This window comes from Serinus canaria, chromosome 19 (assembly GCF_022539315.1).
Source record: "Serinus canaria isolate serCan28SL12 chromosome 19, serCan2020, whole genome shotgun sequence".
NCBI lineage: Eukaryota > Metazoa > Chordata > Aves > Passeriformes > Fringillidae > Serinus > Serinus canaria.
In genome coordinates, this window is record NC_066332.1 from 5,695,915 (window position 1) to 5,714,580 (window position 18,666).

The window sequence follows — 18,666 nt, forward strand, 5'->3', positions numbered from 1 at the left end:
AAATCAGCAGCAGGAACATAGATGGCCATTCTTCAGCTTTATCTTAAATCCCTCCACAGATTTACAGCTACAAATCCAAAACGATAAAATAAAAGCAAGGACAGCGGAGCCACTGATTTCACACACTGCAGTTCTAGGCTGAATTTACAGCATTACAAGGCTGAGCCATCACACAGCAGGTCAATGTCAGTAATGTAAGAAAATCAAATACTGGCTTTGGTAACTTGCTTGGGAAAACAACTGCAGCTAAGACACAAAATCATTTGTTTATTTTTTCAAGTCAAATTTTTTATGTATACAGACATATACACACATACACACACTTACCAAAAATCCTAACACAGTCCAGTGCAAAATGCTCAGTTCCACAGTCTTCTCAGACCACCTCTGCTGCAATATTCCAGAAATACACTGCTATAAACTTGCTTTTGGGAGTTTACAAAGAAATCTGAATTCATCTGGGCATTCAGTTTCTGGAGCACACACCATGTGTCATCACTTACGGGTAAACTGAATACAAATTGCCTCCTCTGCATTTCTGCTCTCACATGGGAGTTCCTGAACTGTTTCTTTTATGTCTTAAAAATCAGCTCCCTCACTGATAGCATTCAGCAACTGCTTGATTTTATAAACTTCTGGAAATAAAACATCTCTCAGCTGCACAGCCAATTCATTGCTTGTTACTCAGTAAGTAGTGCCACTGTGAAACTCCAGATTCCCAAGGGAACAGGGCTAGGAAAGGAATCCTAAAGGTTATTTGGTAAAATAATTAATTTTTTTTTAGGCTGTGCTGAATCTTTGGGGCTGATGTACTTTAACTGGGAAGCTTTTGCACTCTGGTGCTGTTCCAGTATCTGTTGCTTTAGAGGCATCTTTGATCCTTTCAGAACCTGGCTGAATTTGGCTGGTCAGAGTCCCTGCTGTCCTGCACAGACGCTTTTCAAAGCTCACATTGTGAGCTCAGCCAGGAGCCCTCCCTGCAGGCTCAGCACATTGCAGAGTTTAAATACAAATCTACACATTCACACCATGGATTCGTGGTGGAGCTGATGTGCTCATTGCTGCACTGGAAATGACACTTGGGCTGGCACCCAGATCTCAATAAATAGTGTGGATTGCACTTGGGCTGGCAAGGAGATCCCAATAAATACACAGAGGAAAGCACTGCACCAACAGAAATAATCTATCATCCATCTCTATTAGCTTTGCCCTGCAATCAAACACGCACTTCAGATGGCACAGATAAAAGAAACAATTACCCTTTTTCTCTCTGCATGTTAATTTTCAAGCTCTCTCTCTTACTCAGAAGTTAACAGAGTCTTTCTTTTGCAAAAATACAGAATTTCTACTTGAAATCACATTCTTTGGGAGGTTTAGTTTGTTCCTGGGAATCACAAATCTAAACAACATGAAAGCTGCGCAGTCCAACAAGCATTCAGAGCCTCCACAGCAGTGGAAAACTGCATCCAGAGTTCAGCTCCCTTCCTGTTTCAAGGACCCCTGCAAGCTGAAGGCCACCCACGATAACAGAATACACAAATGCTACTGCCTGCCCCCAAAAACTTTGTTTTCCTAGAAAAAGACAGCCTACTAATTCACTCTGGAACATTGCAACATGTCAAACACTGGGAAGAAAAACACAAGGCAGTGCACAAACTGGGATAAAATAAGACAGAGCTCAGCATTCAGCTGGGGCTGTAGCTCTGTGATTGCCAGGAATTAAAAGGCCAACAAAAAGCTCAGCTGCTTTATAAGAACCTTAATCCTGCTCAACTACAAAAGCATAGAAGGGAATTGCCCATAAACAAACAACAACCAGGACTGTCCTCTGATCCATTTTTCCAAGGGTATAAAAAGGAGTACACATATGAAACACCTCTGTAGCTGCCTACAGCTGCACTAAACATAAGCAAGAAATACAGGTAGGATTCAGCAGCTGATTTTCCATTGTTCTGGAGGGGATCAGCTCTAGAGCCAAGGAAATGAGCACTGCCAGTGATAGAGGACACCAAGTTACAGGCAGAATGCCTCAGTGGAATTTCAGGATGATCATTTCCTTGATATCTCTACAATGTTTGCTACAGGAAAATGATTCTCTTTTTTATTCTCTTACCTATCTGGAGGTACGTGGTCAGCACAGCCCAGGAACTGCTCATTTCCCCAAGGGATGGACGTTACAGATGTGGCAGTCTGAGGTCAGAACCAGAGAGTCCTGCCCTAAATCCTGTCAATTCCCTGCAAAGGAGCTGCTGTTCTACACCCAAGGAGTTCCACATCTACACCAAAGTGACAAACTAATGCCCAGATAAAAGAACACCCAGTGGAAAAAGCTACTTCTGTGTTGTGCTCCAGGGTTGGGAAAATACTTACAGTAACTTGGCTAATAACAGTGTGACAGCTTGGAAAACTTAATGACAGCATGGATTTCAGGAACATCTTGAATAAAAGATGTGGACTTACTGGCATAGCTGATATTACAGGCACTACTGATAGCAGCATTATCCTTGGACAAGGTGCCTCTAGTGCCTCATGGAGCCACAGAAACAACTGCTTGAGCCATGCAGCTGAGCTGGGCTTGGCAAACTGGAAGCTCCATGGCAGGCACCCAACAGTGACTGCTGGCAGCCAAAAACCACCTGCCCTAAATGCTAAGTGCACATTGTGCTTGGAGCATCTGCCAGGGCAAAGGGAGAGGGAGTTTCATCAAGGGTGGGGACACAAGATCAAACAGTCTATCCTGGACCTGCAAACACATCCACCCACGTGGCAATCAGCACCCTGGGAAGGGGCTGTTTCATCTTCTTTCTTCAGTTGCTTTAAGGAAAGCCAGAAGAAATCCAACAAATGACAGGGAGGTGCTTCCCATGGACAAAGTGGTGCCAACACTCCACATGCTCTGCTGAACTGCTTTTATTGATTTGATTATTTATTTTTCCAGTATGAAGTTGTGCATGCCATGACTCTCTTGACTGGATTTAAACAGGAAAGTGAAATTCATTTCATCATCAGTTCATTAACACGTTCTACACAATGCCAAGAGTTCTGTATAAATTTAATTCTGAAGGAAATACCAGTGATGTCAAAGTTTTCCTCCCATTCATAGTTGAAGACAAAATTCATAATGCAGGCCTGGATTCTTATACTTACCATCTTCATTTAAAAAAGTGTTTGAACTCAGGTTCTTACTCCAGATGCAATATCACTGCCATAACCTTGCTAGCTGGAGTATCAGGGATCACAGCCTCCACACAGGATTTATTACACATGCATGTGTAATAAATGGATTTCATCAAAGGCTAGGCTGTGGCTACAGAGGGAAACTGTGGTTTATGTTTGAATATAAAATCTGCCTTTATTTTCCTAAGGGTACAAACAACAAGGGACTAGAGCAAGCCAAGGAACATCTCAAATCAATGAGCTTCCAGCTTTGTATAATAAAGCTCTCAAGGACTGGGTCTGGCTCCTTTTTGTGACGGCTCAGGAATGCAGCAGCTGGAATGCAGCAGCAGCAAGGAGACACTTGAATCAAGGGATCAAAAGGAACTGAGCTCCCAGGAGCAGCCGATTCGACTCCCACACGAGAAGAAACCACAGCAGCAAGTAGTTCTGCTCCTGAGAGGCCTTTAACCACTGGAACAGCAGGGCTGATGACCCTTGAGGCTACTGGAGATGGATCTGGGTGCCAAAAAGGAAGGGAGATGCAAGAGAGCAGCTCTGCCAGGGCCAGCTCCCCTGCAGGGCTGTTTGCTCAGCAGCCCCAACAGCTGCCTCACACCTCCCCTGCTCACCACAATGAGCTGCTGCTCCACCAGCTCCCTGAAGCACCCAGCTCCTCTCTGCTCCTCATCCATTGAGAGACACCCTCCTCTCCTTCCCATCCAGAACCTTCCTACTGCCTTCAGGACCTGCAGTGAGCAGCTACAGATGCTCTACACCAACACAGACTCTGTGTCCTCCACAATACCAGTGAGACAACTTTCAACAAAACACACCAACCCTGGGATAATGCTGAGCACAAAATCATTCGTTCCTGACACTTCTACTAGCTTGAAGATCCAGGAAATTGCTCAGGAGGCCAGAAAATGGCAGTGTGGCTTTAAAATACTCATGTATTGATAGGTCTCTTAAAATTATTATTTTTGTTATTAATCCATGCTGTAGCCCCTGCAAAATGGATCAGATCTCACTTTGATGAATGCTGTTTGAAATGGCTGAAGTATTTAATGAGTTAACCACCTTGGTGCCCCATTAATAGTGCTGCACAATTGCTCATTGTTACAATTTGCTACTTTTTTTTTATTTCAACAAACCTGCACTGATAAGAAATGCCTTGCTAAAATTAGTTTCACGAATGACCTACCACTTCCAAAGTGAATTCATAGTAAGGTCAAAAAAACAGCATTTGCTTGATAACAGAGCAATAGAATAATCTGCTCAAATGCCACTTATGCACAAAGCATTATTTTTATCAGCCTTTGTTCCAGGCACAGACCTGAATTATGATAAATGGGAGCAGCCATATGTTGGGACAGCTGGAAAAGTCAGCAAATGAGCCACTTGCAGAAGGGACAAAGGAAGGAAGCAGGCTGCCAGTCTGAGCATGACATTTGCAGACACGGTGTCTTAACCAATACAGAGCAGGAGCAAAGGAAGAGATGGGACACAAATCTGTCACGAGGAATGTACATCTAATTTACTGTATAAAATAACTGGGCTGTCAGATTTTTATGTAGGGATAGGAAAAAAAATGTTTATGAGTAAAGGTACTACTTCATCTGCCCAAGGTGACAGCATGCCCACCTTGAAAAAATAAGTAAATAAATATCAGCACTGGATCACAGCTAGAAACAGGAGTGTTCAGTTGGGGGAGACACAAGAAATTGTGTTACGGAAGGAGGAAACACTTTTCCATTTTGTGCAGTGCCTTATGAAAGCCTGGAGACATTTCCCTTCTCTAATCATCTAACATCATGCAACAAAGACAAATATTTAATTGCTCACCAGTCTGATCAGCAACTTTGATGTCAGTTTAAAACTCTTCAGGTGAGACCTTGGTCAGCTACAAAGGCAGAGAGGTCAGTCCACACAGAGCAGGGTGTCCAGGACTTCTGTGTCCCTTTGGTTGTGATCCTGTGCATCCAGGAGTGCCTGTACTGCCGGGCACATCAGGGGATGCCCTTGAACAGAACCCACATCCTCATGTCCAGAGGCTGGCCAGAGCAGGCTGGCACTGGCACCCCATTGCAGACACTGCCTACGCCTTCCCCACGGGACGCGCGCAGTCCCTGGCTGGAAGCGCAGCCCGTGCCCAGCAGCAATAATCCATCTTCAGCCCCTCCTCAACACAGCTGCACCTGTGCTTCTCCACCCTGGAGATGCCTCCCAAAGCCTCCTCTGTGTGTGGGCTCAGCAGATCCCAACAATCCAGGCAGGAGCAGATCCCAGAGCGTGGCACACAGCTGGATTCGGCAGCGCCGCCGCTGCTCTGAGCCCAAAGGAAGGGACCTGGCCACGCACCAGCATTTTAATGAAGGAAGTGACATCCATTTACCAGAGAGCAGAGAGTAAACAGGGCAGCCCGCTGGGGCAGGGTGCAAGGCAGAGCAGGAAAAAGCTGGAACGGGGCCACAAGCGTTCAGCACAGCCACACACAGCCCTGCTGAAACGCCAGTGCCTTCAGCTGCTGCTGAGCCCAGAGAAGCACCAAAAATCACCTCCCACTTGCATGGTACAGAGGAAACCATGGTGCAGACAAAGCCTCCTTTATGCTGCTATAACCTGGTTTACATTGAGCTGGACCATTTGCCAGGTAAGCCCTTGGAAAATTGGCTTAGCTGAGAGGAAAATTAAAAATTCTTATATACGTGACAAAAATCCAGCAGGTATTCCAAGAGCATTTTGCAGCTGTACCAGTGCTTATCAGTACTGCCAGCAACACCTGATGATGTTCAGGAGGTTTACAGACAGATCTCCACCTGAAATCCCACCAGCACTGTTACAAGCACAAAGGATCTCAGCTTCAAGCACCTCTTTGAAACTAGAGAGCTGCAATTCCCATTTGAAATGGAGAAAAGAGTTTTAGAAAGCTGTGGGATTTATAGAGAGAAAGCTAATTCCAAAACAGACACCTTCTCACTTGACTCCCAGCTTTGCACCTGGAATTGCAAACTCAACTCTTGCCCACTTTCCCTCTCCTCTGTAGCACACCACCAAATTTCCCCCATTTTAACATGAGAAGCTTGGAAATCCTGTTTTGTAAGGAACTGAATACCTAGGATGAGTATTATTTTAATATAAACTGTTTATTTTGACCCAAAGTTGCATTTTTTATATTGAAAAATATTTAGATAAAACGTTCTTTTTGCTATTAACTGTAATTAGGTTTCAAGACATCTGCCAAGATGGAAAGTCAACTGCCTTTTTCTTTTGCAAGTCAGTGACATTCTCCTAGCAAGTTAACTGAAACCAAAACAAAGTGATTAATTAAATAATGTGATTTTAGAAAATTATTTTTCTTACCCAGTCTACCTCAGCTCCTTAGTCCCATACCTGTTCCCAAGGGACATACTGTGACCTTGGCCTTATCTCCCTTCCGCTCTCCTCTTATGCTGAACAACAACTCAAAAAGCTGCTGTGCTCTTTCACACTGGTTTGATATTCATCAGCAAGGCTGAATTAAGTCAGTTGTAATTATAGCATGAACCAAGTCAGGAGAAGAAAGAACACTCTGGAGAAGCAAGATTCCAGAGTGCTGTTTTGTTACCATTCCCAGCATCCTGCATGGCTGGATGTGTCTCTCCTTAGTCTCACACCCAAAAGTGTCATTGAAAGTGGAAGCTCTCCACCAAAATGTCAGCAAGGAGCAGTCCAGGAATCCTAGACTATCCCCTCCCAACTCAACCAGTCCTTTTCATGATGGAGAAAAACCTCCATGCTGAATTTTTCTCTTCATTCATTCCTATCCTCACAGGTTTTCTTGGATTCAGCTGCATGGGTCACTGCTAAAACTGTAATTCCAATAGACAGCAATAAATTCTCAGTGAGAATCTGAACATTTAACTGTGCAGCTCCCCTAACCAGCCCTACTCCAGGAAGGGTCCATCCCATTCAGATTTCATCTCAAAACCCACCTCAACCACTCTTCCATGACAGCCACGTGGCCACAGCTCAAGAGGTTTCCTGGATCTGTGCCCACCTGGAAGTCAGAAAGAGGCTCCAAAGGCACAGCAGGAGCTTTTCAGGGAGTCTTCCTCCTCCTCCTCTCCACACAACAAATACCTCCCTCTCTCAGCACATTTTACAGTGCCCAGAATAGAACCTTGCTGAAAATAAGTTTCTGCTGTGCTGCAAAACACTGCTGTGGACCCAGTGACTTCAGAGTTTGGGTATTGCAAACAAACAGGAGCAGATCCACAGTTTAACCAGGGAACAGCTTGGAATCCCCTCTGCTGGAAGGTGATTTCACCATGGGAGAAGGCAACCACTGGCAGATGGTTTAATGATACCCTTCTCCTAAATGGGGGAATTCAGGGAGCTGGAGAAAAAAGGGGAGGAGAAATGATATAAATTTGTATTTTCATCACATCTCAAGTTCCTTACTCCAGGTAAAAAAGAGATCAAGCTATTTCCATTGGAATCCCTGGCACAATTGCACATCTTGTTTCATTATGACAACTGCATAAATTACACATTCACCAACAGTTCTGCTTTGGAATGAAGCACAAGAATATGGGGGCATTTGTAAGGAGAAGAGAGAGGTGCATTATCCCAGATACAGCTCCTCAAACTTGGGGTTGGACAAGACTAGCCAGAATTACATTAAATTTCTCTGAAACTGCGATTACAATTGGCCCTAAAGCTCCACAGACTCTGGACTATCACTGTGTCTCAGGCACCCAGAATTGAGAGTGTTTGCTGATAAATTACAACATCAGTTGGAAATCCTGGAAATTACTCGTCCCGCCAAGCGATGGGTTTATTTTTAACCAGTAAACTTCTAAATTTCACCCCTCTAAAATCAAAATATAGTCTCCAAATTCCTCACATGCCAAACCTTCTCTCCTCCTCACCCTCTTCCAGGAGCCTCTGGTAGAAAATGAACCTAAAGCCCATGGAATTTATACAAGTGGAAAAGTGTACGTGCAGTAGGACTGGATGCACCACAGCTCTGTGCAGACTGGCAGGCAACCTCTAACCTATTTAACTGGAGCCTGAAAAAAGATAATTTTTATTTGGCTGGACTGAAACAGATCTGGATGTATATAACTGAGGGCACATCATAACAAGTACAAACACTGCAGACTCATTTCATAGCTATGCCTATTCCAAATGAATCTGAATTCAAATCCAAACTAGGTGCTGAAATAGAATAAAATGCAGCTGCAGATCTTCTCCTTTAGCACACACGTACACAGACCAGCTCACACATCATATCTGACACAGTGTGGGAAGTTCTGCCCTCCCAGGCTGCAGAAATACTTAGAAATTAGTCAGCAGTTAAAAAAAGGTTCAGGATGTTTAGTACAAACCTGAGGACTGGTTTTGTTCCTGAAATAACAATAGACAGCACAATAAAAAAGTGAGTTTGTTTATGGTTTAGTCACCTTATCTGTGGACAAGGGAAAATACTCCACTCTCATCTGAAGGAAGTTATTACAGGTGGAACTTTGAGAGGGACTCTGAAGTTGTACTCTTAAAGAATTTCCATAAATATTATTCCTGTGCCAATCTCCATTTAGCATGGAAGCATTTTAAGTTCAGAATTGCTTACATGCAGCCCAGGAGAAAAGCTTGAAAACCTCAGCACCCAGTGTGCTAGCAGGACATGGGACAGATGTTGTGGAAAAGCCAATTTCCAACCATCTGCAGTGTTTGTTTCTAGGGCTGGAAAGTTCTACAAGGGTTCCTTCACCCCCATCCTTGTTCAACTGCTGTGCCTCTCTCCCTCCAGCCTCAATCTCTGCAGGAACATTAAGGACTGAGAAATCCAAACCAAAGCAGCCTGAAATCTGGCCTTTATTCAAACAGAAACATGAACAAACCCAACAGCCATCTGATCCCGTGGGTTTGGTTGCTGAGTTGAGGGGGCACATCAAGGAGATTGTAGAAGAGCTCACACACCATTCAAGTAAACATTTATCTCTAGGAACTAAAGCCATGATCCAAAAAAGGCAATTCTCCTTTATTGCCACATCTCTATACATCAGTTATGGCAGAACATTTTAAGTTCTTTGTCCAGCCTTTTAATCACCTGTGTGCAGCACCAAGAGAGGCAGGAGGGGCATCCTCCCCTAAACTCACCCAATTCATGGAATCAAAGTGCTGAACATGGAACCCCAGTGGGATCCAACGCAGAGAATGTATTTTCACAGAAGACTGAGAGCACAGCAGGTAAGGAAAGCTTCAGCCAGGGACCCGCATCTCCTGGATTCCCCACCTTTGTCACACAGGGGAAATTTCCCATATATGGCCCAAGCCACCAGGGTCACATTTCAGTGCAGGCTTCTGGCAAGCCCAGACATTCAGACATCATGAGTCAGTGCTCCAGAAATCACTGGAGTTTAGAAACCAATAAATCTACTTAGTTCTAGTTGGGTTTTTTAATTCACCTTCTATTGGGGTGTTTTCTTCAACCTTTGCAGTACACAGGCACCATCACATTTTCAGTTTGCTTCTCTGTAACTGGCAGGGGCATTTCTTACCATTCTGGGGATTTTTTGCTTTGTAAAATGACAAGACAAGATTTTCATATTAGACTAAATCCTGGTGTTGGGGCATGAAGAATAAAACCAGACCAACTATCATGGAGGCTGGGAACATACTAAGCAGTCTTGTACTTTCACACAGCCCTCTAACAACAAAGAATACTTATTGTTTAAATAACACCTCAAAACATCTTCACTTCTGTCCTCAGATCCCAAGCAAACAACATCTTATCTGACATTTCAGCACAGCCAGACAGGACTGCTGCCAGTAAGAAGTTCCCTATGACACAATCTTTTCCACCACTGACCTGATAACATCAGCATGACCTTTCTTCTCTTTTAAACTCCACTCTTCCCAGTTCAATAGTTCAGCAGAAACTGACCCATTTTTGATTACACAAACAAAATCAGATACCAAACATTCCTATTAAAAAAAATTAAACTCCAAATTTCAAAAAATGTCATTAGTAAGTTATTTTCAGAATAGTAATGAAATAAATAATGTGGGACAATTCAGGGTGAGGAGTTTTAGTTTTGGTTTCCAGCTCTGTGAGTCTGAGCTACTTCAGTTCTCTGTGCTTGAATTTTCCATAAGCAAAATACAGATAATGCCCCTTCAGGGAATGGAATCAATATTTCATTTCTTTAAAGCAGTACTGTATTCATAATGGAATTAAATACTTTCAGAGAACTGCAGAGCTCATAGAAGCGAGGCACTTAAGGGAAGAAACGTGAGAGAACAACCTCCTTGCAATTCTGCAGAGCATTGTAACAGTTTTACAACACAGAATATTAAAATAAACCAGGACAAAACAAGATGATTTTGAGGCCAAATTCATGTTTGACACAAGTGCAAAAGACAATGCAAGTCCTGTTCATTTCTTGTGGCTCTTTTTTTTTGTTTGTTTGAACTCTTTCCCAGTTCACAATGAAAATTATGGTCAACATGCACAATAAAAAAAGCTTGTTTTTACTTAAAGGGGCTTTTCAACTTAAAAGTTTTACTTACAAATGTGGCCTTTTATAAAAAACACTACAAAACAAAAAAGACAAACATTCTTGGGACTTAAGATGTGAAGGAGGCAGCATGCTGTCAAACTGCAGGCTAGGAAAACATCAAGGATTTTAGATCTCAAATCTTTTGTACATGTTGTAAAAAAATGTTTTCCTCAGAAGTTTAGAAGGTTCTGTCAATATATTTAGATTGTTTTGTCCAATATCAAGGATTAAGGCTGATCAGTCAAGCACACAGGGACACTAACAGTTTATACCCTTTTCTTCACATTTTCTCTCATTAGGGGAATTTTTAGGAAATACCACCATGTATTTGATTCAATAGATTTAATGACAAGCCTGCATCTCTTATTCCTGCCAGAACAGTGAAAGCTTTAGCTCATGTTATTAAGAGCCACATCCAGAAGTAAAAAAAGCAAGCTCAGGCCTCCAGAACAATGTCTTACCAAGTGAGTTTGGCTTTGGGCAGAGCAGCACTGAGGGAGACAGGCCTCATTCCAAGAATGATCATCTTACTTCCCTCAGACAAAGTAAAGCCTTTCATGACCCAGGCTGGGCTCTGGCCTACATTCTGTTGGATGAAAAGGCTTCATTATATGCAGTTGAACACATTGTTTGAAAACCTGATAGAAATGGCCTTTACCACAGCAAGAGCTGAACAAACTGAAATCATGCAATGCTAAGGGTTCCAAGGGACCAAAATGGCAAAATTCTATTCCATGTGTTGTGTGTTCTCTCTAAAACCCTGAAATGGGCTTTGACCCATGGCAGAGTTCAGAGATGGTACCAGGGTGATCAGATAAGATTTTTTGCAGATTTAAGGTGCCTCTGAAGGCAGATAAAAAGAAATGCTGCAAGTGTTTTGTTTCTAAGTGTGTTATTTTGCCATACACAAGCAGTCATTTACAGGTGCTTTGAATTCCAGCTGCACTCTCCCTGCACACCTTGTAGGCATTCCAAGTTACTCCTGAAGCCTGCCAGTGAGCTGAACAACATATTTCAATTCTTTCCAGGAATTCCTTCACTCAGAATGAAGAATGAATTCTTTAGCTATTTCCATTGCAGAAATCTGTCTGTGATCTGTATTCAGATCAAAGGAGCAAGTAACAAGTAGTATAAATAACAGCAAGAATAGAAAAGTAGTTTGCCAAAAGGACTGATGGTTTGGGCTTTATTTTTATTAAATTCATGTTTCAACTCCCTCTTGTTTCTCTTCTGCACAAGAGACAAAATCTTGTTCCTCCCACCCCAGAGCCCTCTGCACAAGAAGATGCACAGTGACAGATCAGGTCTGACAGAGCTGACAAGGAATTCCATGATCCCCTGCAACAACTGATCAGCCTTTCCACCTGAGAGACACAAGGCAAGAATTACAGAATCTCAGACTCTGACTGGCAGGAACCTGGGTCCTGAGCTCCAAGAGCATGAAACAGCCCCTACATAAAAACCAGCTGAGATTTTTACTCTTTGGATTATACAGTCAAAGGGGACTTGGAAATCTACATTTTACTTGGAATCTGAAAAATAAACTGTTTCCAAACTCTCCTGCAATGCTTGTGCAAGGGCCTCAGGACAGGCAGGGATCTGGCCAGCTGTGCCACCAGCCACAGAAGCTGCATTTTAGAACTCGCCCTTCTCTGGAACAATTGGAACTTTCTCCAGGCTGAAGTCTGCACACAGAGCTCAGTGTTTCCCTGCAAGCACACAACAGCTCCATTATTGTTTAACTACCAAAAACCAGCTCCAACAATCTATCAAGCTTGACATTCTATCCATCTCTGCTGCTAGACCAGACTGCTGGGCATATATATAGGAAGAGGTTCATGGATTCAGTAAGAAAAAAGTTATTTTTTTAATCTAAACTGAGATTTCCCTTCTTTTAACCATTAATTTGTCATTTTAAATACCATTCTGGAACAGAGGCCTGTTTTTCCTCAGATTATCAAATTCAAGTGTCTATAAAGAAATCTATTCCAGCAGATGAATAAAAGCTCCTTTTTAAAATATATATAAAACAAATTCAAAGGCAATCCCACAGAGAAGGAGTTGCTCACTGCCTCAGAGCTGCAGCACCAGTTGTGCTTCCAGCCTGGCCATGATTATTTAACACCACAGCAGAGCATGAAGCTGCTGCTTATCACCCTCCATGCCCAGGGACAGCACTGCTGGGCAGCTTTCCAAGTAATCCTGGCCCAGGCAAAGTCTGAGAAGCACCAACACTTCCATGGAAGCAAACTTGTTAATGCAATCTCTTGGAGGATGACCTCCAACACAGGAATTTGCTCATCTGAGTGATGTCAGCAAGCCAAGTCTCTGGGGGAAGGACACCTGGCTGCCATCCTCTGGTGCCAGCAATCATTTTGCTCTGAGCAAGGTATTTTGACATCAACAAAAAGCAGCATCACATCAGTTTCAGTCTGGAATTCTGTGGGATGCAGTTCCTGACTCATTTGGGGAAAAGCCAAAGCAATAAAAGCTCAAGTGGTGTGGATTCAGTGATGCCACTTGTGACACTGCAATTTGAAATCACCCCTGTGTATATATAGAATATAAAATGCCCAAAGGAACCATCCTTCTTGCAGCAGAGGTTACCACACAACAACTTACTCCCAAAATGAGAGTATTTTAAATTTAAATTACATTTAATGAGTTTCAAATCTCACTTAACATCAGCCTAAACTAAAAGATTCAAAGCATATGCTCCTTAAGTATATTCTTATAAGCACATCTCACAACCTTCTGAATATAAACAAAAAGGTGGCAGCATTAAAAAAAGCTGATGTTTAATGAATATTTCAGTCTCCACCGAAATAAAATGTGGAAATTCCTACTCCAACACTGTTTGGCAGAGGAGCCCAAGGGCATTAGAGAAAGAAGCCTGGTTAATATTTTTGAGTAAACTGAAAACCTCAAGAGCTATTAATGTGAAGAAATTGTAGATTTTACAGACACTGAGAAGAATTAACAGCATCTCAGAACAACAATTCTTTCTAAAGAAAGTCCCTTGTGGGAGCATAAATGGAACCAGCCAAAAAGGCCTTTCAGAGGTTGGAATGAGCCATCTCAGTTCAGAGAAAAACCAGCTGAGAAAGAAAGAAAATCCTGATACAAAATCTCAGTTCTTGATTTGACTGTCATACTCTTGGTTTCTTAAAGAAGAGGGTAATTTTTCAACCTTGCAATGTTGTTTGAACTCTAAATAATCAACTTTAGAGGCACCTACCAGCAGGGGGTTAGAAACCTTTGCATGCAGGTGAGTCCTGGTCCTGACATCAGCCCAGCAGTGACAGGACTGGATTGTCCCCACCTGTGAAACAGAGATTCCACTCACTCACCCCAAAAAAGCATTCCCTGAATGCCAGTTCAGGGAAGTTCACACTCCCAACCCCTGGCTTTGGTAAGGACAGTCCCTGGGAAGGGGAGGGAAGCAGGATGGGAAAGAACAGAGAGGGATTGTCCAGGGTAATGACTGGAATCACTCTGGGGAGCAGGAGCCAGGCTGGGGTTTCACAATGGCATTCAGGGCAGGGCTGGGGGAACATCTGCACCAGGTAAATCCATGGAAGTGCAGAGCACAAGGAACAGGCAGTGAACAGCAGCACCAGAGACCTCAGTAGGGCTCTGGCTGCAGTACCTCCAGAGCTCAGACTCCAGTATCCACACTGCCAGCGACATCCAGGCACAGCTGGGTTATGTCTGCAGTCAGAGCTGGGACTGGAGAGAAGAACCAATTTCTCTGAACTGCCAGGTACCCAGAGGTCCCCTCTCCCTGCCCAGCAGCAGGTCACACACAACTGTGTCCAAAAAAGGGCCACATGCACGCACTTTTCTGCAGTTCTCATTATGCTGCTGCCCACAGTGTGTTTCATTAGGCACAAGTACTTGGTTCAATGTACTTTGATTTGTTATCTTCAGATCAGGACTGGTCAGAAAGTTTAGAGAAGAGTTGGAGCCAGGGGATCTTTAATTAGGTGATCCTTAAGGTCCTTCCAAGCCAGTCCACTCTGTGATTCCATATCCTATGAAAACCCACCAGAAGGGAGAGGAAAGTAGCCTAACTCTAATTACACACCATTTTCCCTACAGTGACACCAACACAGCCTAGGTGAGGAGAGCATTTTACCCAGGCAGACCTGAGGACACAAACTGCAGTGCTGGGTCAGACACAGCCTGCCCAGCTCCACTGCCCCTCTGAGCAGGCACACAGAGCAGACACACCATGGAACTCTGCTTCCACCCCTCCAGGCAAAACTGGTTCAAAGTCCAAACTGCAGGTTTAATAACAGCACTGGCAGCTCAGCTCAGCTCATGCTCCAGCCTAATTGAAGAGTTTACAATCTCAGTTGTTACTAACAACAAACTGTGGTGCAAAGTTGCACAAGAAGTGAAAATTACACCATTTAACAAATAAAACAACAACACAAACCCACACTGAAGTCAACAACAGTAAACAGAAAACTGAAGATGTGAAGAAGACAGATTTCAGACATGAACCCAACCAGTGACCACTAACCTCCCAAAAACTCACATGTATGATTCCTTTGTACTCTCAGTGCAGAGCAGTGCGTTCAGCTCTCATTTTAGGAGCCAAATCACATGGTACCTGCCAGTGAGAAAGACTGAGCCTCACTGGAAGCCATCCTACTTTTTCTACCCTACAATTAAACACAAAACTATCCCAATTCAGCAAAAACTTGAGGAATTAAGCATTAACCCATGAGCACCACTGTCAAGGCAATCAGCCTTTAATTAAAAGCTCAGTGGCTACAGCTGGGTGGATGTGCAGGCCCAGGGTGCTGCAGCTGGGTAAGCCTGCTCCAGGATTCCCAGCCCCCAGTGGGAAACACAACAGCCAAAGGTGATTGTGTTGGTTCATTAGACCCAACTGTGCCACCAAAACCAACTGTGATTACAGAGAAGGACTATAAGATCCCCCTCTCCATCACTGTGGGCACAAAAGAGTTAAGGAAATTCAGTATTTGATGGGTGGAGGTAGGTAAACCAAGGATCTGGAATTGTAGGAAATATTTAAAGCCCATCACAGCTTTCTGTTCCATTCTGGAAAAATGAGGGAACAGTGGGAAAACAAAGGATTAAAACTCTTTTTGTGTATGCAATCATGTGCATGCCTTAATGATCATTTACCTTAAAATATGAGCTTGGAAGTGTTGAAACACAACCCACCAGAGTGTAAACACAATAAAATACCAACTTAAAATGCACCCATCATCTCCCACCCTAATAACATGGAGAGCTAGAAAAGCTCCTTGGAGATCTACCAAGCTCTTCACCAACTCCACAGGGAGGTTAGAAAGGACTGAAAAGTGCCACAGGTCCCTGCACTGCTGTGGAGCAGCTCTCCCAAACCAACATCTGAGCTGGCATCCTGTGCTCCCCACAGAAGACATGCTGTGTGTCAGAGAGGAGGAAGTGAGCTCAACTGAAACACACAAATAAACCCCTTCTGTCTCAGCCAATTAAACATTACCCTGAGCACAGCTTAATGCAAGAAGCAGAAAATTAAACCCTTCCTATCTGCCTTTAATGCTGCACTTGACTAAGCACACCCAGCTGTCCTTGCAGTGCTGGAAAACACCTGAGTTTTTTCTGGAGTGCAACTGCTTCTTTATGACAGGGTCGAACACTGAGCCATCCTCAGCCTTTTCACCTGAGGAGATTCAGGCAGGACTCTGCTGTCACTGCAGAGCTGACATTTATTAACCTGCAGACACCAAAATACTGCTAAGAAACCCGAGGATGAGTCAATACTTTCCCCACAGGAAACACCTTGACCTGCTTACAGGAACAAACTGCTCAGAAGGACACTCGAGGACTTTTATTTTCTCAACAACTTTTGCTTTCTGCAGCAAAGGAAGGACTTGCTCAGCTTTCACTTTGCAGCACGCCCCCAGTTTTGAGCAGGGAAGGAAATTTTTTAGGTCCTTAACACCTAATTACACTTTGGACGTGCTAAAACGCAGAGAGACAATAATTTAAGCAGAGAGCTCTACAGAAGGCTGGTGCTTATCCAGAATTCCTCAGCTCTCATAGCAATTTGAGCAGAATAACCTTCTAAACCCCAGAGGCCCTTTGGGAACAGAACTCAGAAAGGGAAGAGTTACTCATCACCACTCTTAAACATGAAAAAAGAGGCTGCACCAGAGTCCCACTCCCCCTCATTAGGGAAACCCTGTGAGGGAGCCCTTAGACCCCATCTCCCCTAAACAAAACCCAGGTGCTGCAGCAGCCCCATTCCCCCTGCCCTGTGCCCCCCAAGTCCTGGCAGCCCCTGTACCCTCTGTCCCCTACCCTTGCCAACACCCCAATTCAGAGCCATTACAGCTCCTGGCTAACCCTCAGTGACAACTCCAAGGCCTCACGGACCCCACGTCCACCCTCCTCTACCCTGGCAGCCCCCATTGCCCCACACCCCCGAACCCTCACACACTCCCCCAACCCCAGCAGCGTCCTCACTGCCCCTCACCCCAAAACCCTCAAACCCTCCCCCAAAGCCCCACACACGCCCCCAGACCGGCCAGCCCCCTCTGCACCCCAGTGCTCCACATCCCCGAACCTGCCAGCCCGCCAGCCCCGCCGAGGCCTCACAGCCCCACACCCCCCTCACAGCTGGCAGCCCCCCGACCCCAGCAGAGCCCCAGCCGCCTCACCTTCCCCCTGAGGAGCCGCGTCCCGGGTGGCGGCGGGGCCGTCCCAGTGCCGGCGCTCGGCGGCGGCGGCGCTATGGCAACTACCCGCGGGGCCCGGCGGCCGGAGCGGCCCCAGGGCAGCCGGGCGGGGCAGCAGCGCCCCCTGGCGGCCGGGAGGACTCTACGGTCCGAGAACCGCGGGTTCGAGACCCGCCCCGGCAGGTGGGAGGAGGAGGAGGAGGAAGAAGAAGAAGAAGAGGGGACACTGCGGGGTTCCTGTGCGCTGGGGGAGTCCCTTGGGTGCGCATACACCGAGAGATCACAGGTCAATCGGCATGGAAAATATTCCACCAGCCAGCCATCCAGTCTCTCCCCGAACACCCCACTGGTGGTGACTCCACTGCCCTGGGCAGCCCATTCCGATGTTTATTCACCTTTTCTTCCTTCTAATGCCCAACCTGAACCTCCACCGGCACAGCTTGAGTCTCCTGTCCTCTCATCCTGAGATACAGACTCACAGAGACAAGGACACACATCCCATATATGTGCACACAATTCATGTAAACACACATTTATATGTGTATTTTATAGACAAATATATATATATATATCTTTTTATATGTGTAAAAATATGTACAAAAGGACAAATAACCCCTTGGTGCCAAAAGGCATCCCTGCTGCTCGAAGTGAGAGGTGCCCTGCCTGCCCTGGGATGGGATTCCCTGCCCTGCTCCAAGCTTTTCCAGAGGTTTTCCAGCTGTTTTGGGCATTGGGAAGAGGCAGGGAAAAAGAACATCTCATGCTCTGCATTACAGAGCTGCAGGAGAGCCTGTCTGAGCATGGAGGGGAAAGGCTGAATGAGGATATTTAGGTCAGAAACTCCTTTAAGCCTGATTTTACTATGCAAATTTAGGGCAAATCAGCTTAAGCAGGAAGTCAAGTTTTTCCAGCTGGGGTAAGAGATTCCCTGAATTCTCCTGCCGTCCCCACACAGTGAAACAGCCAGCAGCCACAGTGACACCTCCCCTGCAGCCTCACAGCCAGAAATTCAGCACAGCCCTGTGACCTCAGAGCACACCTGGGAGCTGAAGAGCTCTCACACAAAACCCAGCCAGGCCCCAAATGTTTCCCAAAAGGGGAAAAAACTCCCACAGCTGCAATTAGCTGAATGCCAAGGAGAGAAAATCCCCCCCAGGCAGGATTATGCCAATGAAAGCTGGGGTGGGCAGCTCTGAAGGAGCCCAGAGCTCAGCCCATCACCTCTCCTGACAGACTGGCACTGTCCCTGTTGAGTCACCACC

General features: G+C 44.9%; 1 protein-coding gene across 8 annotated transcripts in view; it reads right to left on the reverse strand.

Annotated features, from left to right (window-relative positions):
* Window positions 1-17,477, reverse strand: part of RFFL (ring finger and FYVE like domain containing E3 ubiquitin protein ligase) — a 29,256-nt gene extending 11,779 nt beyond the window's left edge. The window contains exons 1-3 of one of the 8 annotated variants that reach the window (XM_050981696.1): window positions 17,387-17,477; window positions 13,942-14,025; window positions 328-387 (exon numbers count right to left, since the gene is read on the reverse strand). Coding sequence is in view for 1 of the 8 variants with exons in the window: in XM_018919338.3 (XP_018774883.1) it covers window positions 2,114-2,156 (43 nt within the window). In the remaining 7 variants the exon portion in view is untranslated. Of the gene's footprint in view, window positions 1-327; window positions 391-2,113; window positions 2,354-5,001; window positions 5,619-6,519; window positions 6,662-13,941; window positions 14,026-17,386 lie in introns of those variants that run through there. The other 7 variants (XM_050981695.1, XM_018919339.3, XM_018919340.3 and 4 more) reach the window with 7 other exon arrangements.
* Window positions 17,478-18,666: the final 1,189 nt, after the last annotated feature.